This window comes from Trifolium pratense, linkage group LG2 (genome assembly GCF_020283565.1).
Source record: "Trifolium pratense cultivar HEN17-A07 linkage group LG2, ARS_RC_1.1, whole genome shotgun sequence".
NCBI lineage: Eukaryota > Viridiplantae > Streptophyta > Magnoliopsida > Fabales > Fabaceae > Trifolium > Trifolium pratense.
In genome coordinates this window covers 60,562,466-60,590,158 of record NC_060060.1, presented here as the reverse complement: position 1 = coordinate 60,590,158, position 27,693 = coordinate 60,562,466, and the positions used below count along the sequence as shown (strand labels likewise).

The 27,693-nt window shown below is 32.9% G+C and overlaps 4 protein-coding genes and 2 non-coding genes across 7 annotated transcripts; 2 read left to right on the top strand and 4 right to left on the bottom strand.

Annotated features, from left to right (window-relative positions):
- The first annotated feature begins 823 nt into the window (after positions 1 to 823).
- On the top strand, positions 824 to 2,054 carry LOC123909319 (protein MKS1). Its single transcript, XM_045960144.1, has one exon. It carries the CDS (start codon positions 1,075 to 1,077, stop codon positions 1,837 to 1,839), a length of 765 nt encoding a protein of 254 aa, XP_045816100.1. The 5' UTR covers positions 824 to 1,074; the 3' UTR covers positions 1,840 to 2,054.
- Positions 2,055 to 12,248: 10,194 nt separating this feature from the next.
- On the top strand, positions 12,249 to 17,868 carry LOC123909315 (hydroxyproline O-galactosyltransferase HPGT1). The gene is made up of 12 exons (XM_045960140.1): positions 12,249 to 12,545; positions 12,630 to 12,693; positions 13,108 to 13,157; positions 13,296 to 13,489; positions 14,007 to 14,070; positions 14,190 to 14,262; positions 14,749 to 14,872; positions 16,443 to 16,530; positions 16,618 to 16,668; positions 16,974 to 17,045; positions 17,122 to 17,234; positions 17,453 to 17,868. The coding sequence occupies exons 1-12, from the start codon at positions 12,430 to 12,432 to the stop codon at positions 17,473 to 17,475; spliced, it is 1,032 nt and encodes a 343-aa protein (XP_045816096.1). The 5' UTR covers positions 12,249 to 12,429; the 3' UTR covers positions 17,476 to 17,868.
- Positions 17,869 to 18,485: 617 nt separating this feature from the next.
- Positions 18,486 to 18,573, bottom strand: LOC123912051. The gene has a single exon (XR_006810912.1). It is a non-coding gene; the product is annotated as a small nucleolar RNA snoR114 (small nucleolar RNA).
- Positions 18,574 to 18,577: 4 nt separating this feature from the next.
- On the bottom strand, positions 18,578 to 18,648 carry TRNAG-GCC. The gene has a single exon. It is a non-coding gene; the product is annotated as a tRNA-Gly (tRNA).
- A 4,592-nt stretch (positions 18,649 to 23,240) lies between these two features.
- On the bottom strand, positions 23,241 to 25,269 carry LOC123909322 (two-component response regulator ARR14-like). Of its 2 annotated transcripts, XM_045960146.1 has the most exons (6): positions 25,247 to 25,269; positions 24,887 to 24,960; positions 24,640 to 24,786; positions 24,204 to 24,545; positions 23,813 to 23,889; positions 23,241 to 23,691 (listed from the first exon to the last, which is right to left on the bottom strand). In XM_045960146.1, coding segments are annotated over exons 3-6 (747 nt in total). In that variant the 5' UTR covers positions 24,641 to 24,786; positions 24,887 to 24,960; positions 25,247 to 25,269; the 3' UTR covers positions 23,241 to 23,364. The 2 variants fall into 2 exon arrangements, with proteins under 2 accessions (XP_045816102.1, XP_045816103.1); XM_045960147.1 differs by lacking the exons at positions 24,640 to 24,786; positions 24,887 to 24,960; positions 25,247 to 25,269 and having other exon boundaries at positions 24,204 to 24,631.
- Positions 25,270 to 25,527: 258 nt separating this feature from the next.
- LOC123905142 lies at positions 25,528 to 27,092 on the bottom strand. Its single transcript, XM_045954776.1, has 3 exons — positions 26,307 to 27,092; positions 25,802 to 26,134; positions 25,528 to 25,755 (listed from the first exon to the last, which is right to left on the bottom strand). The coding sequence occupies exons 1-3, from the start codon at positions 27,090 to 27,092 to the stop codon at positions 25,528 to 25,530; spliced, it is 1,347 nt and encodes a 448-aa protein (XP_045810732.1).
- Positions 27,093 to 27,693: the final 601 nt, after the last annotated feature.

Sequence of the window (27,693 nt, the reverse complement as noted above, 5' to 3'; positions counted from 1 at the left end):
ATATATAAGATTGACTAGGTCCCTTTGTCGTCACGTACAAACACAGTAAGCTCATTTGTGGTTTTACTCATTCAAAGACCGGAGCAAGTGATAGGCAAAGGAAGACCTTGTCTAATATATCGGTGGTTCCGATATCGGCTACTCCGGTAAACATGATTGTCGATTGAAGTAAGTGTATTTTAATCTCATATAATATATCGATCTCTAATTGTTAATTTTTACATTTGTGCCTATGCAAGCCTCGCTCTCGCATCACATCTAATCTGATTAATTACCTTAAAAAATATATTAATTTAATTAAATAAATAATTAACTAAATTTATAAAAGTCGAATTTTTTTTTGTTACATATATAGAAAGTCGAAACATTATTTAATCAATTGAATTAACAATATTTTTATACTATCAACAAAAACAAAACATTTTTATACGTGATTAAACATGACATGAGTATGATGAAAAAAAGTAAATGTCAATAAAACATTTTTTTATTTTTTTTATATAAATTAAGATTCTAATTATTCTAATTTAATGACACATGTAGATAATTAATACTCATATAACTATTGTCAAACTTGTCAACTTAAGAGATGTATCCACTTGCACCTTAGTACTCCACAACACACTTACTTGCTCATATCGCCATAGTCCATACATTACAATGACATTAGCAATAGCATATGACTTTTTCCAACTCTTTTCTATTCAAACGCGTTCATATTCAGACAACCATAACATCACGAAACCGGCCGTAGGTATAAATTCCTTATAAAAAAATATTTACTCTTTTTGAATAAGCCAATTTTTCCCAACAAATTCTTTTTTACATTAATTTATTCTTCTCTTCATCATTGACCAGATCCCTTTTTACATATTTCATGTCAGCCCTTATATATATATTAAGTTTATAAAGTTCACAACAATTATATATGCTTATCTACTCCTAATTTCATTCATCACCCCTCTCTCTAGCTAGCTGCAACTTCTCTATAGTGTCCTATACTATAATATTACTCTTCACACCCCCCCCCCCTTTTTTTTTCCTCTAATAATCATAATTCAATTATACAACAATATGAATCAATTCCCAGACATTCCTACTGGAAGATCACCAAGAAGAGAACTCCAAGGTCCTCGTCCTACACCTCTTAGAATACATAAAGACTCTCACAAAATCAAGAAACCACCGTTGGCGCCGCAACAACAACAACAACAACATCAACAACAACTACCACCACCGCGCCAACCGATTATTATCTATACCGTCTCCCCTAAAGTAATTCACACCACACCCGGTGACTTCATGAACCTCGTTCAACGTCTGACCGGTTCCTCCTCCTCATCCTCGTCCTCTTCTTCATCATCAATTGTCGATCCTTTTAAAAATGATGGAACAATATCCCCGGCCGCGCGTTATGCCACCGTAGAAAAAGCTATGTCTCCTTTGGGAAAAAAACATCATCAACAACACCAACAACAAATGATAGTACCAATAACAAGTACTACTACTACTACTACTAGTGATGTAATAAGTGACATGGAAGGAATAGAACAAGTACAATATATGAATCATGGAGTAGAAAGAGGAAACATGATGTTTCAAGGGATTTTGTCACCGGGACCGGCTTCACTATCACCAATTCCTTCTAATTTTTTCTCGCCGCCGTCTTCGGATCCAAACATGTTTAGCAACCTTCTTCAAGATTTTAGTCCTGCACTTCTTAGTAGTAGACATTTTATGGAAGGTGGTCCTAATTTTTTTTTACCTAGTCCTTCTAATTTTATTTCACCTCAAGCTCATACTCCTTCTATTGATTTATTTAACTATTTCTTAGACTAATAATAAATGCTTAACATTTATTCGGAGTTTTTAATTTGATTATAGTTTTCATTTCATATACAAAGATTTTTAGATAGGGCTTATATGATTGGTTTACTTACTTACCTAGCTAGTTAAATTACTTTGTTGAGTTATTTTTCTAGCTACCTGGAATTTGGAAATAATTTAATTGGATTTATTTTTGGGCCATTTTGGGGCTCAAATATTGTTTATGACTTTTCTTCCACCGTTGACATAATTCTTTGTCATGTACTGTCCATTTGCAATATTGCATTTAATTTTGTTAGTTGAAACATTGGTAACAAATATTAAATTTCATTTGTATGATTAGAAAGAATCATATCTGGCAAACCTTGATAATTGAAAGGTATACTAATTTTTTTTGGGTCTTGTTAACATGTGCCCTTAGGGCACATGTTAAGATATACCAAAATAGAAATTCAACATTTAATGATACAAGAAATTTAATGCTTCAAAAGTCAAAATGCACAAATTAGCATTTAATAATTTCTATTTTTGCTTTCTTAACATGTGCCTTAAGGGCACAAGTTAACATTCTCCATTTTTTTTTAAAGCTTTTACTTTTACATTTAGCATACTACAATAAGAGTATATATTTTATTTTATACATGTGCGTGGCCGGCATATTAGGTGTACCATTAATAGTATATGATATGTTATTAATGAGGTTTGAAAAATTGGGCAGAGAATATTAGAGTTTTTTTTTTTCTTGAGGAAGGATAATTGATATTCTAGTGCCATATAAGTTTGAAAGAGCAGAAAATAAAGCAGTTGCAGTGGCAGAATCTAAGCAAGAAGAAGAATTGGAAACCATGAAGATGATCAACAGTGTCAGCAAATTAAGTACTATATGTACGTAATCATGTATATAAAAGAAAAAACTCAAAAGAAAAAATGTAAATGCTTTTCAAATTAACAAAAAGATATAACACTTGTTTATAAAAGAAAAATTTGTCTTATATAATACATAACTTTTTTATAATCAACTTTATAATACACATCATGTTAATAATATAAAAAGAAATCCTTACATATATTTTTTCACCCTTCAATCCAAAATTGTTATGATAAATTTGTCCTTACATTTTATGTGTATGAGTAGAAAAGATAGATTACGATGGTTATTATTGTGCGGACTATCTGAAAATCTCGAAATAATGTCTTCTTTTCGGAAGTGTTTGGTCAATAGAGTGGAAATTTTATCCTAGTGGTTTCTAGGTAAAAACTCCGACTCCCTATTCCTTTTATGAGTGGGGTATTCACCCTACTTTATGCTGGAATCGTTAGAGTTTATTGGGGTGTCGTCTTGGATCTCGTTGGGTCAGAGGGATTGGAGGTCCTCTTATTGTTTTGTCCTACTTATGGTTGATCATTGTCTCCCTCTTTCTGAGGGTTCTTCTTCTCGTGGTGGTGACTTTGAGGGGTTTTAGTTTGTTGTGGTTTGCATCCTTGTTTTCCTTGCGGTTTTATTTGCTTGTTTGTTTTCTTGTCTTACTTTAGAGATTGTTGGATTCTAGTAGAGTGTACTTCTGGTATCTTTTTGTTTTCCCGAACTTTCTTTGTTTTCTTAATCTATCTTTTTGTTATACCTCTAATAAATTTATGAAGAATATTTACCAAAAAAATCATTTGTGGAGATTATGAATTTTATAAATAAAACCATCTATGAGAAATTAAAAGTTCTTAATTAATAACTAAATAGATAAAATATATAAAATTTCATAAAACTCTAAATTATTTGACACTTTATCAGATTACCTTATTTTTATATATGTATAAATTAATGATACTTAAAATATAAGTAAATAAGTAAATGTGTACTAGTAAATAATATTATTTAAAAATTTATATATATGGTGATTATCAAGATAATACAACATGATTAATTTAATAGTTAATCGATTTGTAAAATTTGTATTATGTATATAAAATTATTATAATTATGCAAGTTCAGCACCAATGTCAAGACTCTATATATATAGATACATGGAGCACATCTTATGAGAATTTTTATTTATTGTGTGATGATTGTGTTTCACAATTTGGGTGGCATCTATTCCATTACAATTTTCTTTTGTGATTTGTTCTATTATTTATGGTGTTTTTTGTCGGATAAAAATTGTTCATTAACACCATTTATTTATTATGTCAAATAAAATTGTAAACATTTGGGTTTCAACATGTGGAGACAAAATGGAGTAAAATTCTATTTGGTGGTCTAACAAATTTGTGGATATGATCACCTAAGTTGGGTTCAATACTACAAACTAGTACTACAATATTGAAAGGTGAATTTTAGAACTTAACTAAATTCCAAATTGGTCAAGATTCTTTTTTTTTTTTTTTAGTTCAAATTGGTCAAGATTAGTCTCATGTAGAAACTTCAAATCGATATATTGTCTAATAAACAATTGCTTATTCGGATAATTATAATAAATTTATTTATTTATTTAGTATTTGTTTTCTTTCATCCATTTAAAGACTTGTTTATTGCGGCAACAATAAATTAATTCAAATAGTAAAAAATTTAAATCTTTTAATATTTAAATAAGTGGTCACGAGTTCAATTTTCAACTTATGCATAAAAATAATTGGTTATAAAAATAGAACCTTTATGTCCGACAAAATGCATACATGACATATTGAGATTGATTCCTTCTAATAGAAAGGAAACAAATGAAAGCCATTTTTTGTTTTCATTGTTTTATATGGAAATCGCCGAGGGAACTAGGTAGTTTGTGCCCTTAAAAATAAAAATTAACTTTGTATTCTTAAGGTAGTTTAGTATCTAATAAAAATATTATTTGAGGGATTTGTGATTCGAAAATTTATAGTATATAAGTGAGACAAATTATTTTTGTTTATATCATTTTTTTTTACGGAAGTTTGTTTATATCATTGAATATATAAGATTCACGACTGAATATAAAATAAATAAAAAACTTTTAAAAATAAAAGTGATACTTAAAATTAAAAGGTAACTTTGTGTCCTTAAGGTAGTTTGGTAGCTAATAAGAACATTATTATTAGAGGGGTCAGATTTGCGCTTATTTTTATAGTTAAATTTATATAGTGTATAAATGAGACAAATTTTTTACGCACAAATTTGTTTATATCATTGAATACATAAGTTTCACACTGAATATAAACTTATTAGAAATTTTCTATTATACACCCTCGCCATATGTTTCTTTTTTTTTTTGGTTTTGGTGAGCTAGCAGCACATGAAATGATATGGGAAAATAAAGGCATTTAATTACTCTTCTTCTAGAAATAAAAAGGATTACTTTAGAACGTCAAAAGAAGCATGTCTCTTTCCTTCCTTAATTACCCTATTAGAGACGTTTAGAATTGAAGCCCCTAAGGTCAAAAGTTATAAGTAACACACAACTTAATCAAAATTGGTACATGCATTTGTGTATTTTATAATTATTAATTTGACAGCAAGATTAGGGAGCAGTTAGCCATCGAAAAATAAAGCAAGTTCAGTAAGTAAACACAACCATCAAAAAATGAAATTGACATTATATTATAATCACTAATAACTAGTGCTTCAAAGAAAAAAATTCATAATTTAAAGCAAATTGATGATTAAAAGAAGATGTTGATTAGATTTTGGTTGGTGTCAATTAGAAACGGGTTGGATTCTAGATTCCCAATGTATATATCAATCTAATGAATGACTTTTCAAAAATTACTTTTCAAAAAATTATTACTTCTCATAGTAAAATTACTAGGATACTAATATTTTAAATTTTATTTTATTTTAATTTCTATTTTTTCCTTAGATAAAATGCGATAATACAAATGAATGTAAGATTATATATATTCCCTATGTGACACTTTACAAGTAAAATTGTTTATAAAGTGTCACGGAGAGAGTACTTGATTAATTTGTATTTTTTAAATGAGTTTTTCAAAAAAAAAATAAATCCAAATAATATCATTTTAAAACATGATGTAAATGTAATTAATTTATTTGTAACTTTATATTCTTATTAATTAAATGGGATAAATAAAATTTTTATCATAATATTACTAAAAAAAATGAGAGGGCAAAATTTATAAATGTAAATCAAGCTACAACAAAATACGAACGGCTGAAACATTTCTTTTTTTTTTTATTGTCAAGTAGTCTAACGGCTAGAAATTTCACTTCTAACTCGAGCTATGTATTTTAGAAAATTATGGGAGTTATATATAGTTAAAAGTGAGTTGGACACTATATTATTACCTAAAAACACACTATGGGTGCGTTTGATTTGCTAAAAAATAGGGTACTGGACTGGACAACTTTTGTTGTATCCTATTTGATTTGAAACTGATTATGGGACTGGACAAATTAGATAGCAAGGGACAAGACAAGAATAACATTTTTTGTCCTTCACTGAACCACCGGACAACTTTTTGTCCACAGTACAACTATAAAAAATACGAAAATACCCATTTTATTTTCGAATATAAAAATATTATCGTCCTATATCTCTCCGATACAATTTTGTCATGTCCTGTATTATCTTGTTCTGTCCAGTACTGTTCTGTCCGGTTCTTTCTGTTTTACGGATCAAACGCACCCTATGAATCTTCTCACTTATAAAATATTCAATCTACACTTTTCTAAGCAGCGTGCGAGTTACCTCACCTCACACAAGTTACACTTCAAAAACTAATTTGTTAAGAATGAAGCGGATTGAAGCTCTAGAATCATCATTAGCCGGAATCGAAAAATCGGCGCGATCTGGGTCAGAATTTGTATCGATTAAAGAAATCGTTGGAATTCCATGAAAAACTTTCAAAAGATTTAATCCAATTTAAATTTTCATAATGACGGGGTTGGTTGACCTTGAAAATTCAATCATTGAAATTGAATTGAAAAACAATTGAATTGGTTGGATGGTATCAAGAAAATCGATTATTAACTTACATTTCTTATAAAATATTAATTAAATTAACCGATCAACTTACTTCGTTATTAATCAAACATTTTTTTCTTGATTTCCATTTTTTTTTTTTCAAAAAACGAGAAACAGATATATATAGTATTTTTAATACTTCAATGTTAGGATTAGTTACTAGTTCCAATTTGATACAAGTTTATATTTTTTGGGAATTGGTTGGAATGTGTTCTTATCTATTAATAGGTTTTATTATCTATCTTACGGCAGATGTTCTATGGATACAAGTTTTTCAATACACCAAACTCTTATTTTTTTGATTCTGGGCCGAGAGAATTATTTATTTCGATTTCTATCCTTATATCTGTAATAGGTATTGGTATTTATCCGGATTTCATTTTCTCATTCTCGGTTGACAAGGTTGAAGCTATTCTATCTAATTTTTAATAGATCATTTTCCTGAATAAATGAATCAATGAATAGTGTAATTGAATCTAAACAAATCGAAATGCTTTGTATTTTTTTACCACAAGAATTCGTTATGTAAAATAGGGTTTCCTTACATTTTTAACTTCAACGTGTTTTTCCTAAAAAACAGGTTGAAGTTACAAAATAGTCTAATTAAATTAAGTGACTTATACTTCGATTTTTTCCCTTACCGGTCGTATCCATAAAGTACGTCGAATTTTTTTTTCTATGAATTACGGAAAAGCAAAAAAAAATCCACCACACCAATCTTATAATGAATTATATGATTTTGAAATTCGAATTTGATATTATTAATACGTAGGATTGGAATGGAATTATGAAATTATTGAACTAAAGATAAAGAAATGACTTATTTCGAAATTATGAAAAAGAAAGTCTAAATTATGGAAAATATTGAAAGGGAAAAATACTTCGAAGATGAACCTGTTCCCATGCAATAGTCAGAAATTCTTGACGGTATCGAGCTGGAACAATCTGCTCCTCCTGAATATCTCGATTCAGTGCTAAATAATTTCCCGTCGCTACCATATAGTATTCATCCCTACTCGGTGATACTACTAATGTAATTTCCATTACAGATGGCCAAATATTTTTATCTGCCGATCTATTCAATGCTGGAATCAGACCTGCAATTAATGTGGGTATTTCCGTTTCCAGAGTTGGATCCGCGGCTCAAATTAAAGCCATGAAACAAGTAGCTGGTAAATTAAAATTGGAGAGGAGTGCTTATAGTGCTCAAGTTGTTGTTCGGGAAATTTGTAAATGTAGCATATGATATGGCAACTCAATTTAGAACAAATTAATAATGATTGTTGATATGCTTGTGGCACCTCCGAAGTTGAATAACTTATAGGTACTGCTTCCCAAGTGTATTTTGCTTAACATCTTGTGTATGACTCTTTGAACTTTAAATATAACTTGAGCAGCACTATTTTAAGTTCTTCTTTAATTTGGAGCAATTTGTAAGAGCTGCGACATTCATTTTCGGAAGAACATCATGGATCTGCCGAACTGACGCAGTACGGAAGCGCTAGGTTAGCAAAACGCTAAACCTAATGGATAAAGACAAGCCGCAAACACAAACTTGTCAAAATAGGGTTTCGGAGTCCACCGAAAGAGTAATTTGGAGTCCACCAAATTTGAGAAAATTCTCTATAATTTTATTGAATGAAAAAGTTGTCTTCAAGGCTACAATAGTTTACCTTAAATAGTAGTGAAAAATAAAAATAACAAATCTTCTAAAAGATTGTAAAAATAAAAATAACAAACCTAGCTAAATAAAAATAACAAATCTACCTAAAATATAAAAATAACTAATCTAGGTGAAATATAAAAATAAGAAATCTACCTAAAATATAATAAAACTAAATCTAACTAAAATAATAAAATACTGAAGAAATCCTCCTACATCAGTCTCCTCTACCTCAAAAGAACTCGACCCCGAGTTCTCATCTTGATAAGGAGCTTCCCTTGCAAGTTGATTCCTCCAATGAACAAGAGACCACCCTCCTGGATCCCATTGAGTGAAGTGAGAGGACCCGTCTTGTGCCAACACATCCAAATTACCACCGGGGTCCCATTCCTCAAAGATGGCATACAAAGTTGGAAATTTATCACAGAAGGATGTTTGACCCACCTTAGTTAACATGTATGAGTTAGTGTCACTAACATCAAGTTCACTAATTAGGTAATAATAATGATGCTGAATGAGGGAAGTTTGAGAACTCCAAGTATTAACTTCAAGTGGCTCATTCTCACTTATTTGAGTCTCGGTTGCTGCATCCATGATCCTTTCAAACGCAACCATTGATTCATTGTGATATTTAGACGCTGGTACTATGCAATCTGTGACTGGCGTCGCCTCTGTTTGGACACAAATTAAAGGAGCAGATTGCACATTGGGATTGATGACGTTTGAAACCATAGCTGATTTGGTGTTATCGATTTCAAAATCCACGACTTCATCGTGTTGGGAATCTCTAATAACATCGTGAACTTGCTCGACTTCATCGGCCTCTTTATTTTCATCTTTGGATTCTTCACCTTCAACTGAAACATCTGGTTCAACAACTACTTCAGTTTCTTTCGGTTTGGATTTATCAGCAGAATCGTCAAGTTTCTCGGGATGAGATGGTTGGTTATCATCTAGGGTTTCATTAGCTATGTGACGTAGTTGAAAATTGTTGGCATGATTGTTGTTGTTGGAATTATTGATGAGGCTCCATGCTTCATCGAATTTAACCTTAACATACCAATTAATATACGTTATCAAAACAGAATGTTTAGCAATATCTTTAATCGTCTTACGCAAGTTACCTGACATTCTGTAAGCATGTCTCAAAAGGTCGGACAAGGAGTAATCTTTGTTGCAACAAAACGGACAACGATATGTCGAATCAGAGATTTTAAACGTGTAGTAATCATCCTTCAACCTTTTGTAGTATCTACGCTCATAGTATTCCAAATCAGATTCACCACGCGTATGTTCTGATTTTATGTAGGTAACAATAGTTTGGTTGTTATTACGAACCCTAATAACCGGAATTCGTTCTCCTCCCCTATTCGGATTGATTCTGTTGTTGTTAACGTTGTTGGATAACGTCGTCATCTGTGTTGTCAGAGCGGTGATGGCCCCGGTTAAACCCGCTATGGCACCATCAAACTCTGTTTTCGTCACCGGTTGATCTCCCATCTGATCACGTTAGGAAAAGAACAGGAGAAACCTGCTCTGATACCAACTGACGCAGTACGGAAGCGCTAGGTTAGCAAAACGCTAAACCTAATGGATAAAGACAAGCCGCAAACACAAACTTGTCAAAATAGGGTTTCGGAGTCCACCGAAAGAGTAATTTGGAGTCCACCAAATTTGAGAAAATTCTCTATAATTTTATTGAATGAAAAAGTTGCCTTCAAGGCTACAATAGTTTACCTTAAATAGTAGTGAAAAATAAAAATAACAAATCTTCTAAAAGATTGTAAAAATAAAAATAACAAACCTAGCTAAATAAAAATAACAAATCTACCTAAAATATAAAAATAACTAATCTAGGTGAAATATAAAAATAAGAAATCTACCTAAAATATAATAAAACTAAATCTAACTAAAATAATAAAATACTGAAGAAATCCTCCTACATCACGAACAATATTGTTCTTGGAGGATTAGAGACGAACACAAGACTAAGAATTGTTCTAATTCAATAATTATGTTGGTACTGAGGTGTACTTTGCGGGATGATTAAAGGTGTTTCATTCTTATCAAGACCAAATGGCTAGAGCCTTTAACTTTGATAGCCAAAGGAGAAACGCTTGATTTTTTATTTTCTATCATTTGGATTGTATTTGCAATCTACAATTATACAATATTGATTTTGAGTTTGATTGCAAAAGCATAGGGGGTGCATTTCATAACCCTAAGATGATATCTCGAATTTTATTTCAATTCTTGTAGATTGTTGGTATATCTTTCCTATTGTGTTAGAAAACTCTAAAGTTGAGTTTATTAGAAAACAAGTGAATGGAGTTGTTCACTTAAGTTGAGGCGGTCACATGACTAAAAATTATTCCAATTCAATAATTGAACTCAAATTTTTCCATACGATCTGTTCTTTGGTAGAAATCATTAACCGGTTGAACTCATTTTTTTTTTTATTACCATAATATTAGTACAAAGTTTCGACCGCTGTTAACAATGATTAATCTCCGTTGGGGAACCTGTGGGGGACATAAAGTGGGCTCGCCCCTCCCAACCGAATTTTTTTTCATATACATGAGCCATGAATCAAACCTGTGACCCTTACCACTTGGAACCAAGACCCTTACCTAGAGGTGGGAACAGGCCGGGCCGGCCTACAGGGCCTTAAAGCCTAGCCTACATAGGCTCAGGCCAGGCTAACCTATTTCTTTAAATAGAGCAGACCAAAACTTTTTTATAAGCCTATTTAGTTAAATAGGCCAGACTGCATGCCATTAAAAAAGCCTTTTAGCCTATTAGGTCGGCCTATTTAAATTAATATTAATAATATTTTTACTACTATTATTATTAGTATATATTAAAATTTGTACTTTGATTAAATTATAAATTTATTAACTTTTTCAGTAGTTTAAGTTTATTAATTGACATTAGTTTTTCACATATATAAATGTATTATTATAAACTAGAATTGAAATATGATGACATATATAGTCAAAGTCTCTAACATATCATGTTGTATATCAAAAGGACATTGATTTATTAGTTCATAAGTATATTTAAAAATAAATATAATTATTTATTCAAATATGTTCATGTGAAATAAGTTTTTAAACAGACTAATAGGCCACATTAGGCTTTCAAAAGGTCAGACTCAGGCCTAAAAGATAAGTCTATGATAGGCCACATGTCAGACCTTCAAATTTTTTACAGGTCAGGCTCAGACTTGGCAAAGCGTAGCTCGACCTAGCCTATTCTCACCTCTACCCTTACCACTTGGAACAATTCATTGTTGGTCTTGAACTCAATTTTTTGTTATCTCTAATTAATTTTTGTCACTATTATATTTTAATCATTTATGGTCAATGAAATGACCCAGTTCTTCCGAAGAAGAAAAAATGATCTAGTTCTACCTTAGTAAAAAAAAAATACAACTTTCTTTATAATTATATATTATATTTTGTCTATATTAATTATATCATTTTGGATTGAATTTCCTTGAAGAGGAAAAAAAACTAATATCATTTGCAATTTTAGTTTAAAAAATTTATTTACTAAACTCTTTTTTTATAAGGTAACAAAAATGCTAACCAATATTTCATGACAATTATTAAAAAAAATAAAATTAATAATATAATCTTGAAAGTAGTGTAATCAATATTTGAAATTGTAAAAAAAATATATTTTCTACTTAAAATTGTTGTTTTTTTATTTTTTTTAACCATTTAAGCATCAATAAATACCTTTAAAAACTTTGGAAAAAAACTTCAATAATTTGGATTTATTTGAAAATAATAATAGCTAGCTATGCTGTTTCAGTCACTCAAAATCAAACTGAAAAGGGAAAGAGACCAGAAAAGTGAAAACGTTTGGTTACTTTTCTTCACCAGCAGTAACACTAACACCAAACAACTCTTTCTTTCACCTATCAACTTCTTCTTCTCACCGCATAATAACATCATTCATACAATTCGATTCAAAATTCAATTCGAAATGCGTAGTAAAGGATCATCGAACCACAAACTCTCCACTATGGCTAATCGATCCCGAATTCCTTCACTATTCATCTCCATGTTCGCTACTTTCGCTACTATCTACGTCGCCGGAAGGTAATTCATCATTTCAATTTCAATCCATTACTGCTACTGTTTTATTGTTATTCTGTGTTTGTTAATTTCAATTTTCGTTTTCAGATTATGGCAAGACGCAGAGAATCGTGTTTATCTCATCAAAGAGCTTGATAGAATCACTGGTCAGGTCAGTTACTACTACTACTCATTGCTCATTCACTTTAATCGGTTTAATTGAATCGATTCAATTACTGTTTTATTTGATTCTCACTGTTATTAATTAATTATTATTATTATTATCATTTTTGCATGAATCATTGCTGCTGAATGAAGTTAGGGATCCGGTTTTTCCTTCTTTTATGTAATTTCATTTGAATTTTATCTGATTTTTCAATTTTGAATCGCGTGATAAGGACTATAACTGTGTAGAATTAAGACACTGTATGTATCATTTAGTAGTGTGATGTGATCTATCGATTATCGAGAATTGAGATCACTGTGTTTGGGACACACACAAGTTTGACTTGCTAGGACTTGGGGACTTGGCCTTTCTAGTTTTTGTTTTGATCAAGTCAAGTTAACCAAAAGTTTTTCATTCTAGGGACAATCTGCTATATCGGTGGATGATACATTGAAGATCATAGCTTGCAGGTGAATTCAATTTACATGTTACAAAAATTAGCAAAAAAGTTAGTGTAGTGATTTTCTTTGATTTTATTCATGATCTGCTTTTGTGTTTGTAAATTTAGCTTCTTTTGTAACTGTACTGGTTGGTTATATGTCATTTAGGGAACAACATAAGAAGCTTGATGCGCTTGAGATGGAACTTGCTGCAGCTAAACAAGAGGGTTTTGTTTCTAAGGGCTTGATTGAGACGAACGGGACTTACTCTAAGAGAAGGCCCTTGGTAGTCATAGGTATACTGACAAAGTTTGGTCGGCAGAAGAATAGAAATGCCATTCGTAAGGCTTGGATGGGAAGTGGTAACATAATTTTTTTCTTTCTCTTGCTCAATTCCACAAGTTTGTAACATTATAAATAACTTTGCCATAAATATATCTCTTTTGAGCTTTGAGTATTCACTATTCAGTTGAGTTGCTATGAGTTCAATAACATAAGTATGTCCTTTTCTTCACTACGTAAGTTGATAATGAGTTAGTACACATAAAGACTTATGAGGAACTTTCCCTTTCTGTTTCTTGTCTCTGATAAAAATGATTCTCTCTTACACTTCGAGTCTTTACACAGAAAGGAGAATCCCTTCATTGATATATTTTAATTCCTTTAACATCTGCTATTGCTATTGATTAATGAGAAAATTCTGTGATGTAACTGTTTATTCATTGATTCTGAGCACAGTTATTTCAAACGTTCATGAAAGATTTAGTGCTCTAGCGTATCTTGGATAATTTTTTTCCCAGGATTTTATAAAATGGGTTACCGTTTTTGCACTAACATTGTGGTTCAGAAATTTTCTAATTTAAAAGGATTATCTTATAGGTGCAGCTTTGAAGAAAATAGAAGAGGGAAAGGGCATCGTTGTGCGATTTGTTATTGGTAGAAGGTTGTAATTCTTACTTTTTAACTCATCAGGGTTGGTGGTTTTTGTTTGGGTGGTGTAGGGGTAGGGAGAATTAATTGTAACTTGTTAGCGGTTCTTATGAATTTCCTATAACTTTGTAGTCCAAATCGTGGAGACAGTCAGGATAAAGACATTGATCGTGAGAATAGGTTGACGAATGACTTCCTAATTCTAGTATGTATATCTACTTCAAGGCTTTTATACTTTATCTGATTAGGAAATATCTATTTTATTACAATAGCAAATTTAATGGGATATATTTTTCTAGGTAATCATTTGGTGATAACTTTTTTTGTAAAAATCCAAGTGAATTTTCTCATTCTGAATTGGAATTTCAATATCTGTTGTATTTTTATAAATGGTTAACAACTTAAAATCACATATTGTATTTAAACATCAGTAACACTACTGATATATATTTGTGCTTACATCAATCTTGATATGACATCAATTTGAATGCTTTACTCTTTATGTTTTTTCGGTCAGTAATTTATATAAGCAGGCAAATATGAGGTTAAAGTAACACATTTGCACTCATAGTTGCTGCATATGGTAGGTGCTTATAACATTTGTTTTGTATTTTGCTGCTTCCTGGGAGTAGAGAATGATGTCAACAGCATACGCTAGTTAACTCATCACCTTCAACACTTTTGTTGTCAGGATGATCATGTAGAAGGAAACCAGGGACACCCAGAGAAGGCTAAATTGTTTTTTGCTCACGCTGCAGATGAATGGGATGCGGAGTTTTATGCTAAAGTCAATGATGATGTTTATGTAAATATTGGTTAGTTTTTCTTTAACTGGATGAGCTGATTTTTCTATAATGCAATTTACCTAATATGTCACTGTTATTGTTATATGTTTCTTTTACCTTTTAACCGAACTAGGCGGAAAAACCATTTTATGCATTACAGAAACCCCAGTTTGTACCGATAGGAATACGATCATTTGAGCTTGCAGTGATTCTTAATGTGCTTTTAATAAATTATGGATGATTTTACCATTTTCATTTAATCCTATAACTGTAGCCCCAAATAAAAGCACTTTTTATCAACTTTAGTGTTTGGATGGGCTACTAGATATGTAGAAGACCATAAAAGATTAAAAAAAAATAAAAATTGAAAACTACATTTCCTAGCTTCTTAAAAAAACCCACTGTGACAGAAGAAGATAGGAATAGGATATCACAAATCAGGTTTTAAACTTTTATGGACAAAGATGCCAAACAAATCTTCATAATTACCCCTGTATCCTGCTCTCAATCTTCCTTTCCCTTGTCATTCCTAGCATTTGTCTCTGGTTCTTCTCTCATCATTTTCTTTCCATCTCAACTTGGAATCATGGCTAGGGCTATTTATTCTTCATACTGGGCATGCCCCCTCTATATTTTTATTTTTGTAGTTGCTAAGTTTGTAGGGACAGAAGGATTTGGTTGTTGTTATTGTTGAATGTTGCATAATAGGTATCATGTGATTTCGGTTTTTTGTTTCTATTGTTTGGTTGCAGAGAAATTTCAGAAAACAAAATTAAAAGGCATACCTTTGTTTTTAAAATTGTTGTCTTCTTTCAGCAAATAATGGAAGAAGAAAATACCTCTCAAGTTAACATCCAAGTTTTTATTTTAATTGAACGATCCACTTATTAACTAAAAGACAGAAAGTTATTTTGACAACAATTTTGTTGTTGGATGGATACCGAACATATATATTGTGTATATATGATTTCATTTTTTATTTTTTAACTAGTTTTTCCTCGTTCTCCAAGTCACATCAATAGTTATAAATAGTGTAATTTTATACAGTGTCAAAACAAAAGCATGTTTAAATAATGTCACTCCTTCAAAATGCATGTGCAAAACACATCTAAGAGACTAAACTCCCTAAGTTTAGCATTAAAATTAGTAGTTGATTTGGTCGGGCACATGGTCATTTGATACTTTCCTTAGTGGGATTAGAAAACAACATAATATCAGTTAGTTTAAGAGGAAACATTGATGCTTTGTTGGAAAATTGATGATTTAGAAGTTTCTAAAATTAATCAGCTCTATACTAAATTGTATGATAGTTGTTCACAAGTCTCACGGTCTAAGTAACGAGTCCATATAAAATGATGGTGAGTTTAACAGTGATGTCAACAATAGGATTTAAGCAAGGTGGATGAAATGGAGCACTGTTTCTAACGTAACTTGATTTAATGCCTCATAAATCATAACCCTTGATTTAACTTGATTTAACATTATTGTTTTGATTATGTGATAATATTTTATCGTGTGCCTCTTTGCCCTATTTAAAAAAATTCCAAAAAGATTTCACATTTATTTATCTCTTACTACTTACATGTTTCTTCCTGCACAGATGCCTTGGGAGCTACACTTGCAACTCATTTGGACAAACCCCGTCTTTACATTGGATGCATGAAATCAGGCGAAGTTTTCTCTGAACGGTGAGCCCCTTATCTTGGTCAAAACGCCATATGATTATATAGAATACATTTTATGGTTCTCATACTGTTTCTCTGTCAATGTGACAGGAACCATAAGTGGTATGAACCAGAATGGTGGAAGTTTGGTGACAAAAAATCGTAAGTCAACAAACCAGTTAACAATTGCATTAATTTTACTGGATGAGTTGTGTATGACACAGCATTCATTAGTTTTGAATAGCTGCACGGTATTATGCAGTGCTGTGCTTGTTGATCCCATAAATAAAATTTGCGATAGGCATTTAATTTTTCCTTCTAAAAAAAATTCTTTAATTGAGAAGCCTATTATGTGATGTGAAATATACCCTAGTCAATTGTGTCATGTCCTCGTACCACAAAGTTTTTTGTCATGTCAGACTATTTATCTCCTCTTGAAATGATTAATTAAATCTCTTGTGGAACAGATATTTTCGTCATGCATCAGGAGAGACATATGTCATATCACGAGCTTTGGCGAAATTCATATCAATAAACAGGTCAGATCCACTATTTGCTCCACCAATATTGTTAGCAACTGTTTATGCATCAATCATGAATCTGTTTCGTTTTCAGATCTATTCTTCGTACCTATGCCCATGATGATGTTAGTGCTGGATCCTGGTTTATTGGACTTGATGTGAAGCATGTTGACGAAGCAAAGTTTTGTTGCTCGTCTTGGTCGACAGGTCTCTCTCGCTATATCTTTTTCTCTCTATTTTTGTGCTGCATTTATACTTGTGCTAGTTTAAAATTTAAGTTCATACATAGTTTTGTAACTGCCAGAAAGATAGCCCAACTTTGAGTATCTAAGAAATTATATACATGCTTTTGCCAAATGTGTTTGTTATGTGCATCAAGTTTCATTTGCAGCCTCAAGCTGATGCAACATGCTTTTGTTTTTCAGGAGCAATTTGTGCAGGTGTTTGAGTTTATTCCAGTGCATTGTTATGAGAAGACTACCGATGTAAAATACAAGATACCTTGAAAGTTGCCTCTAGATTTGGAAGTCCATGCTTACGTTAACCCGGACGCACATTTGGCAAATTGATCAGTTCAAGGCATCTGACATAGTATACAACAAAAAATTTACCTCACCTATAAGTTTTTTTGTTCCATTTTATGGTTCTTTCATTTGTTCATGGGTATAGGAGAGGAAGATAACTCTTCTCTTGTCAGAAGAACTTCCTAAATGTAATCTGTTTTTAGGAGTGACATGGTGTCCTGTGGATATTTTTTGTACATGGTATACTGCTGGGAATTGAGTCACGGGACAAGTGCTCCATGTAATATTATTTTGAAGTCCTTTTTTTTTCTTTTCAAGTTTACATGTTTTTTCCTACATCAAAAACTCAAATTTTACTGTCTCTCCTCTCCCTCTCTCTCTGCCTTCAACTTCGTCTGTGTGGACAATGGCGGCTCCTACTTCGTTGTCATTGTTAGATGTGGCTGAAGAGAAGATGGAGATGTGGCTGAAGAGAAGATGGAGGCAGCTTCAGCTATGGTTAAAGTTGTCTTGAATTGAGTGAGGGATGAGATACTCGATGCTATGGATAGTGTTGTACCTCCTATTTCTATCTATTGATAAGACAACTATTCTTGATCCATCGGAAAAAGAAAAATTGATATGTATCTGATGGAGCCTACATCGTACGTAAAGCGCCCAAGCGCCAGCTCAGTTCTATAAAAGTGAAAAAATACTAACATTAATAAACGAATTACTTTGGCCATTTCAAAAATAAAAAGTTGATTTGGAATATGTCAAAGGAATCTAATTTGAGGTTTAACTTCATTGAATTTGAATGAATGTAGCTTGTTCTACAGTAATTTAAACATCAAAAGATTTGCTAAGTTGTTGCTTCCAATTCTAATGATGATAGTTAAAGAGTAATAAAAGAAAAATTGATGTTTCTTATTTTTGAAAAATAATAACAAAAAATAAGCTCAGATGTGCCAGTTTTAGGCACCAAAGTGGACCTTTTTGTGATAAACCCGTTACCACATTTGACACAATTTTCATCACAGCCAATTTTGCACCAGCCGGGAATCGAACCCGGGTCTGTACCGTGGCAGGGTACTATTCTACCACTAGACCACTGGTGCTTTGATGGTTTCCTTAGATACGTTTTGCTATAGATACATAACCAGTGTTTTCCTACCTCTATCTGTTTGAAACTTCTCTATTTTTTTTTTTTTTTTTATGGGTGGGGATTGAACAAGGATTGAGTTTGTCAAAGTGTCTCAAACGGAAATAGTACATTTGTTTTAATAAAAAAGTAAATAATTTAAATTAAGACAATAAATTCAAGTGGTTCATGAACTCCTCTTTAAGACGAATTATTCGGAAGAATTCATGTTCAAAAGAAGTAAAAAAAAGTAAATAGCTTCAATAACGATAATCTAAAAAATTTCTTAGCCATAGTGTACCACATGACACACTCATTCACCCTAGCAATTGCCTATCAATTATATTAGTTAACAATCTCTTAGATAGTAAACATTTCAAAATTCAAAAGAAAATATTTAAATGAACGATAGAGTGTAAGCATCGACCAGTACAATTCCAAATTCAAAACCTAATGGAGTAATGGTGCACCATCTATTTCAGTCATTCATACCCATTTCACTCATTCTAAAAGATACACAAGTTACTCTGACTCAATAAAAGTTAGACAAGTGAAGACAATAACTCTAAAGCATACCCCTAGTCGAATGGTGCACCTCCATTCATCGTTGCTCATCGTCAATTGTACTTGGTTAAGCATTCCAACCAAATTTTGTACTAGCTCCTCTTCCCCAATTTCTTGAAAAAAAGACCTCCTGACCAATCTGTTCTGCAACCTTTCCCACATTTAGTACATCTTTCCACCACAATGAAGCTCTAGCGTTTAGAATTTCCCGGAAAACATTATCACCAATGGTTGATTCAATAGCAAAATTATTGATCAAATAGTAAAAACAAACTTGTGAATAATAGAATATATATCTTAGTGCACCATAAACCTGGCCTTCTTTTGAAGCCAAAGAACAAGAATTGTGAGATCAAGCACGGTAACCATAACAGTTCTTCCATCCATCTTTTAAAAATTCATTTCCAATGAGCTAAACAATTTAACCAAATTTTTCCATATTGGCTCATAATAGCACAGTACTTTTTGGATTAACTTATATTTATTTTTATTTTTTTAATTTCAGCTTTCTGACAGGAAATAAGAGAATAATTTACCATAAATAATCCCAATCAAAGATGCCTCAAGAAGTTAAGGTCTTAGCCAAAACTAAACACAATAAACTTTTTAACAAAACAAACCAAGCCTTTCTAAACTAAAACCTAACGGATGTTCTTTCCACAAACACCAAAAATCCCCTAAAACCAATATCCCACAACACAACAAACAATAACAGATTGCCAATGTCCCTATACCTATATTTGGTCATTATTTGTATTATACAAAAGGAACCTGCATATTTCTTTATAAACAAATGATACCCTACAACAAATATGCTTCCAGCAGTCTCCTGATGAGCCACTAAGGAAATAAGCCAATGCCTTGTCTTTATCATTGTCATGCATAACCAAGGCCTCGGTAACGCTAGTTGATGAAAATTCCATTTCACGCAGAAGAGCGTATCCATCAACAAATTCTTTAACCTTCAGATGAATAATAAATTCAGTCAGAAAACTAAATTAATCAGTAAAGACAGCAACACTCTGCCTTCTATGCTGCAACTGGGAATTACATTCAAGTTTGAGCATATTTCCAACATAATTGCCTTCAAGTGCAGGGTAAGTGTGGCACCACCGAACATAATCAGCCTCGGACCAATATAGAGAGGCCTCTCCGACTGCAACCACTGGTGCCTTACCAGTGAAACTATCTGTAACAGGACCAGCCCCAGGTACATACTACAATACAATGGACCTGAAAGTATACTAACACACCTGCAAAAGCTGAAAGGGTCTCAACCTGAATATGGATGACATTGTTAATAATTGGTTGGTTAAATCAATTAATTGACACTATAATAAAGCAGAACCAATCAACCATCAATAAAGTACTCTGCACAATGGAAAAAGGTGCTGAAAATTCTTAAAGGAATGCATTAAGAAAAATATTTTTATTGATTCAATATGAACAAAAAACAGAAATGGGCCTTTTATAATACTTCGGTTTCGTCAATTTCAGAATTGTCAGTCTTAAAGAAACAAGCTTATTAGTTGCTTGGTTTTCCCCTGAAGAAAGCTAGTTACACGAAAAAGGGCGGAGCCTAAAGTTAACCACTTTAGATTGATGATTTGATAATGGGTAATAATCAGGTCTATTTGTTCTCTCCACAAACACCAAAAATCCCCTAAAACCAATATCCCACAACAGACAATAACAGATTGCCAATCTCACTGTACCTATATTTGGTCATTATTTGTATTATACAAAAGGAACATGCATATTTCTTTATAAACAAATGATACCCTACAACAAATATGCTTCCAGCAGTCTCATGATGAGCCACTAAGGAAATAAGCCAATGCCTTGTCTTTATCATTGTCATGCATAACCAAGGCTTCGGTAACGCTAGTTGATGAAAATCCCATTTCACGCAGAAGAGTGTATCCATCAACAAATTCTTTAACCTTCAAATGAATAATAAATTCAGTCAGGAAAAAAAAAATTAATCAGTAAAGACAGCAACACTCTGCCTTCTATGCTGCAACTGGGAATACAACGTAAGAGAATTTTCGCAGTAGTCTAAATAACAAAACACTAAATTATCTTACGTATTATATAATGCCTGTGCAAATCCAAGAGCATTATATAATGCCCTGGTAGCAGCAAGTCTTACGTCATTGTTCTTTTCAGATGAATTCATACCTTGAACTACAGCAGTAAGAATTTTATTTACTTGGTCTTGATCAACAACCTCATGAGAGACCTCTTCACACAAATATCCCATCCAAAGTTGCTTGCTTGACGTAAGCAGGAATTTGATGAATATTTGATAAAAGTGATCCTATCAGCTCAGGCCACTGTTTCTGAGGAAGCTCAATTCCAGCAATTTTGGCAACAACTTGAGTTGCTGTAGACCGAGCCTCAAGTACAAGAGAAGAGAGTGTTTGCAGCAAGCATGCCTTAACTTGGGCCTTTGCTGCAGAGTCCAATGACAACCATCTCTGGACCAATTCTCGCTTTCTGTTTTCATCCTTGGCATCCAATGCATTTTTAAGTATCAAACCTGCCAACTTTCGGCTATCAACTGGTTTATCTTCACTTGCTAACTCTCCAGAAAGAGAGACCAAGAAACCTGGAAGGTTTTGCTCCTGAAATTGCCGCAGACTTTCTTCAGCATGCTTACGTACAGTCCCATCAATGGATTGAGCATTTAAAAGTGCCTGAGTAACTTCCATCGCCATGCTATACCTAATTGCAAAAAACAACCAGCTCTTAATATTCCACTTATAAGTTTAAAAAAAATGAAGAAACATAAAAAAGCGAGGCAAGATAATGAGTCTATCAAAGAAACGATTAATTTATCAGATTGCAGATCTAAAGACCAACCAATTGGCCAGCAAGTTGATGAAACAAGGCAATATATAAAGATGGCCACAATATAACAGCAATATATTATGAATCAAGCAGAAAAATAAAGCAAAAATACAATCATATGACTGGTACGAAATGAAACAGGAAAAAGACGGATGGCAAAAATTTATTCAAATCAAAACTGAATTTCTCAAAGTCTAACTTACACAATATGCTCGAATAAACTATCGATTTCCTACTAAACTATCACCCTCTCTCTCCAATTTAGTCCATAAACTATATAAATAAAATCATAAATATCTAAATTATATGAAATCCATCACTTTAGTCACTAAACTATATGAAAACCCGTCAATTTAGTCCCTAAAATCTTAATAAGTTAATAGCAGGGACTAAATTGACCGAGTGTATTCTTCGAGGACTACATATTACATTTATATAGTTTAGGGACTAAATTGAAGACAGAGTGATAGTTTATTCATTCTTTAATGATAGCTAGTTCATATGAGTCAAAAATTAATTGAGTTTTTCACTATCCGTAACATTTATCAACCTGAAACAATAAAACCAAGCAAATCTGTACTTAACCGAATGCAGAATTTACAGTTGACTATACGATGGCAACCGCGTGTGCCCATGCTTGCTTTTCATCTCGAACAAAAATTAACATCGAATAGGTCCATATGAGAAGACGTTAGTCACTACATTCAAGTTTGAGCATATTTCCAACATAGATGCCTTCAAGTGCAGGGTAAGTGTGGCACCACCGAACACAATCAGCCTCGGACCAATATACACACACAGGCCTCTCCGACTGCAACCACTGGTGCCTTACCAATGAAACTATCAGCAGGACCAGCCCCAGGTACATACTACAATACAATGGACCTGAAAGTATACTAACACACCTGCAAAAGCTGAAAGAGTCTCAACCTGAATATGGATGACATTGTTAATAATTGGTTGGTTAAATCAATTAATTGACACTATAATAAAGCAGAACCAATCAACCATCAATTGACACTATAATAAAGCAGAACCAATCAACCATCAATAAAGTACTCTGCAGAATGGAAAAAGGTGCTGAAAATTCTTAACGGAATGCATTAAAAAAAAAATATTTTTATTGATTCAATATGAACAAAACACTGGGCCTTTTATAATAGTGCCCTTGTTACAAAACATAAGCCTAAAGCTTAATTGATATACTAACTATGACTAAAATAGAAACAAATGTCGTGAAGGTGGAATGAGATATTCAATGTTGCCTTCTTTATAGTCACCACATCCCATTGTGTATCTCATCGTTAAGATTGGGGAATAAATCGGTCAAATTAGAAAATATGTCGGAATCGTCACATTGATTAGGTGGTGTCATTGAATATTGCCCAAGCTGTGGAAGAGAGGTGCTAGGGGAATCAATGCTCTCAGCTGAAACAGCATAGTTGTTATTGTGTATATCATCATCGTTAAGATCGGGGAAAAAATCAGTCAAGCTAAAAAATACTTCGGTTTCATCAATTTCTTGATCCTGTGCTTGTGTTTCATTGTTCTTCTGATTCATCTTTGAATTTTTTATCCCACCATCTAAATACATTTTATATTTCTGCAAAAGAACATAACAGGTACAGAAGTGTTAGTGATAAAACACTTCATAAATTTCAGATTCAAATTACACAAAACATTAATGTATGAAATTTAAACAAGAAACTAATATAAAAACCAACCTGCAAATGACTAGCTACATGCTGTAATTCCAAGCCAGGACAATCCATGATCTTCATAACTTTTTTAGGCTTTGCATCTGAAAGAAAAGGATGCACATAAGTAAGTTTTTTGAAATGCAAACAATTTATTAAGCCTCCGATCATGGCACATGAAGGGCCAAGAAAGGGGGGAAGCAGGAAAACAATGAAAGGTGGAGCTAGAGCTCTAACCAAAGAGCAAGTTACAGACCCAAAAACAGAGTAAAGAAGCACAACAACAAATACGACAAGCAGCAGAACAAAACAAACATAAAACTGATGCACATAAGTAAGTTGATTATCATTATTGAGTTCTTGAAGAATAGAATACAAACAAATGCAAAAAACAAAAAGTCTGAGGAAAGATTCATACTTTTAATCCCAAGATGATTCACGGCCGACACAAATTTTTGGTGCAAATCATCTGTCCAAGAGAAACGAGCTTTCTTTGCCGGAGGTTGTTTAGAAACATGAACCTCATCATCTCTTCCTCGCTTTTTAAGCCCTTTAGCCTCGCTTTCCTTTTGCACTAGATGTTCTCTTCCTCGCTTTTTAAGCCCTTTAGCCTCGCTTTCCTTTTGCACTAGATGTTGCCGCACGACATGTTGCCACATTTTTTTGAATAGATTTTCATCCAGTGGTTTGGCCCAGTAACTACAAGCCCCGTTGGAAATGGAATCCATAACAGAACAGGTTCGGTTATCAAGCGACATCACTACAAAATAAAAATAATAACAGGGTGAGTCACATTTGTTAATTAATTAATGGAAAGGTGTAACCAATGATGAGTTTAAGGAAGAACTACTTACTAATCACCGGAATTTTCAAATGTGAAGTCACTTCTTGAACAAATGCATAAGTATCTTGCTGTGGAATATGAGTTTCGACGAGTATGATGTCGAAATGTGATGTCGACAAGAGCTGCTTTGCTTGAGAAATGGTAGAACATGATGTAACTGCAATAAAAAAAACATTAAGAGTTAGAACAAAAAAAGATGAAAAGTAGTTTAGAATAATAATTAAGGTGTGTGAGTGAGTGAGTGAGAAAGTAAGTACCTTGATAGTGTAATTGATTGCAAATGTGGTGAATAGTGTAGAAATCGTAGGTGTCATGATCGACTGCAAGTACTCTAAGCCCAGCAGGGAATGATGGATTGTTAGTAGTGAAAAGGTTCATATTTGCGATGAATGAATGAATGAATGAATGAAATGGAATAATGAATGAAATGGAATAATGAATGAATGAATGGATTGTAATGAATAATAATGGAAGTAAGAGTGAGTGAGTGACGAGGGTAGAAAGTATAAGGAAGAAAGAGTCTGAAAATCAACAATGAATAAACAAATTGCATAAGTAATCGAAGCGATGAAATGAAAGAAAGAAACTCAGAAATTAAAGAAAGATGAAAACTTTACCAAATTGATTGAGTTCTGAATGTTTCGCTATGAATTCGTGATGATCTTGTTCGCTTGAAATAGCACTTCTCTTCGCTTTGGATAATGCTACTTGTAACGAAAAATTATATATTTAAAGTAGTACTTGTAACGAAAAATTATATATTTAAAGTAGTATGTGATGAAAATAATTTTTTTTCCCTTCGGCCTTAATTATAAGAATTAAAAGAATGTACTCACACGTGTCGGGCACCTAACACACCTTTCGATCACACATGTCGGTGCATTGAAATTAGGAAGCATCACCCAGATTGAAAGAACTGCAACACAGCTTTATAAACATCATGTTTCACTATATCCCAATAAGATTGAAAAAATAGAGCCCCAAATCCATCCGGACCAGCTGCACAGTTAGTGTTTAGAGCAAACACTGCATGATGAACTTCCTCCATAGATGGAAAATCTGTGAGCATATTGTTGGTCTCAGAGTTCACTAAATTTAGAATAACTTCATCAATAATTCCATCATCCTGCAAAATAGAGGTAGAATTGAAAAAGGTTAGAAAAGTGTGAAACCACATGATCTGCAATGGCATCAGGATCAGTTAAAAAGTTGTCTCCATTTCTCATAAAAATTATCTTATTAGTTGCAGCATTGATTTTAGCAACTCTATGAAAGAACTTTGTGTTTCTATCCCCTTCAAGGCTCCATTTTATCTTGGCTTTTTCCTTCCAAAAAGCTTCTTCAATGTTTAAGGCCAACTCCAAATCAACTTGAGCTTGTTTCTCTTGATTCATGAGTAAGTCACTGTGACCATTTGTACTAATGTCATGTTGAATCTCATTAACCTTATCTTTAGCCTTTTTCAATTGATCGTGCACATTTCCAAACACCTCCTTGTTCCATATCTTAAAAAAAAATAAAAATCAAGATCTTAAGTTTTTTGCTGAGAATGTACATTGGACAACCGATCACATTTGAGTTCCAGCTCTCACAAACGATTCTTTTGCAGTCCTGATGCAATGTCCACATATATGCATAAATTTGAATTGGGAAATATGTTTAACCTCTAAAGTCCACATATGCATCAATGAAGTCAAGGTTACATATGGATCTATCAAGACGATTTTCAATGTGTCTATCCCCTCTTCTGCCATTTGACCAAGTAAGATTCACTCCTTTAGTTGGAAGATGGACAAGGTTGTTAGAGTTACTCCAATCAAAAAAATCATTCATTGGAGTGGAAGCAGGAGTAGTGTTACCTCTATGCTCATGTGCCCCTAAGATTGTATTAAAGTCACCAATGAAGCACCAGGGACCTTTATGAATTATCTGAAGGTTACTATGTTTTATCCACAACTTTCTTCTATGAACATAACTAGTAGAAGCATAAATTGCTGCGACAAAAAACTGCATACTGTTTTCTTCTAACATGAAGGAGATTTGTTGGTCATCAAAGTCAATTGAAGTAGGATGTAAAGATATGGAACACAAACACCAAAGATTAGGCAACAAACGACCTCTAAAATTAACCTTAAATATCTCAAGATTAAGTCTTCTGAGACAAGATGCAGGAAAAGAATCAATATTCATCCAAGGTTCACCTATAAAAATAAAACTAGGCCTATGCTTAACAATAAGCCTTTTAAGAGCCAATTTTGTAGGAGAATTGGCCAAACCTCTTAATTTACAGTAGATGCACTTCATTGAGAAAGATTGGATTGACAAACCCTTGACCCAGTGGTGTAGGGAACAGATGCAGAAGCTTGTTTTATTTTCTTTCTTATTTGCCTTCTTTTGTGACTTGGACAGAACTTGTTGAAAGGGGGGCTGAGCTTCATTTTGTCCATCTGCTAACTCAGTCATGTTGGCCCATGATTGCTTCAAGAAATTGATGTCATTTTGCACATCCACAGGGATGTCCACATTATTGAACTTCCGCATCTAACTGGGTGTCATCCACAAACTCTGAGCCTTGAGAGCTCAAATAATCTGAGTTATTTTTCTCAGAAACTAATCCTTCCTCTAATGGTTCATTAACCTCAGTTTCTGTTTCCAAATTCTGATTATGCAGCTCGACAATAACGGTATCAGTTTCTGGTTCATCAACATTAATCACCTCATCAATTCTTCTTGTCTTAGAATTATTAATAGCCACGTTGACAGCTGGAGATGCATCAACGTTCTCCTAGTTATTTGGTATTCCCTTTACTAATGACAAAAATTTGGTCTAAAGCTTTCTGCAAACCAGAGGGTTGATTACCCTTAGAAGTTTCAGCTTCAAGATCAACCAAAACCTGCCCCTGATTCTTGTTTGCATCACTAGTGACCACATAGCCTTTTTTAGATGCTAATTTCTTAGGTTGGGCTTCAGTTTCAACATTCTTAATAGGAAACCTTTTGCAAGAGCTTCTATCATGACCTATTATCAAACATTTGTCACAAAAAACAGGGAGATTGTCATACT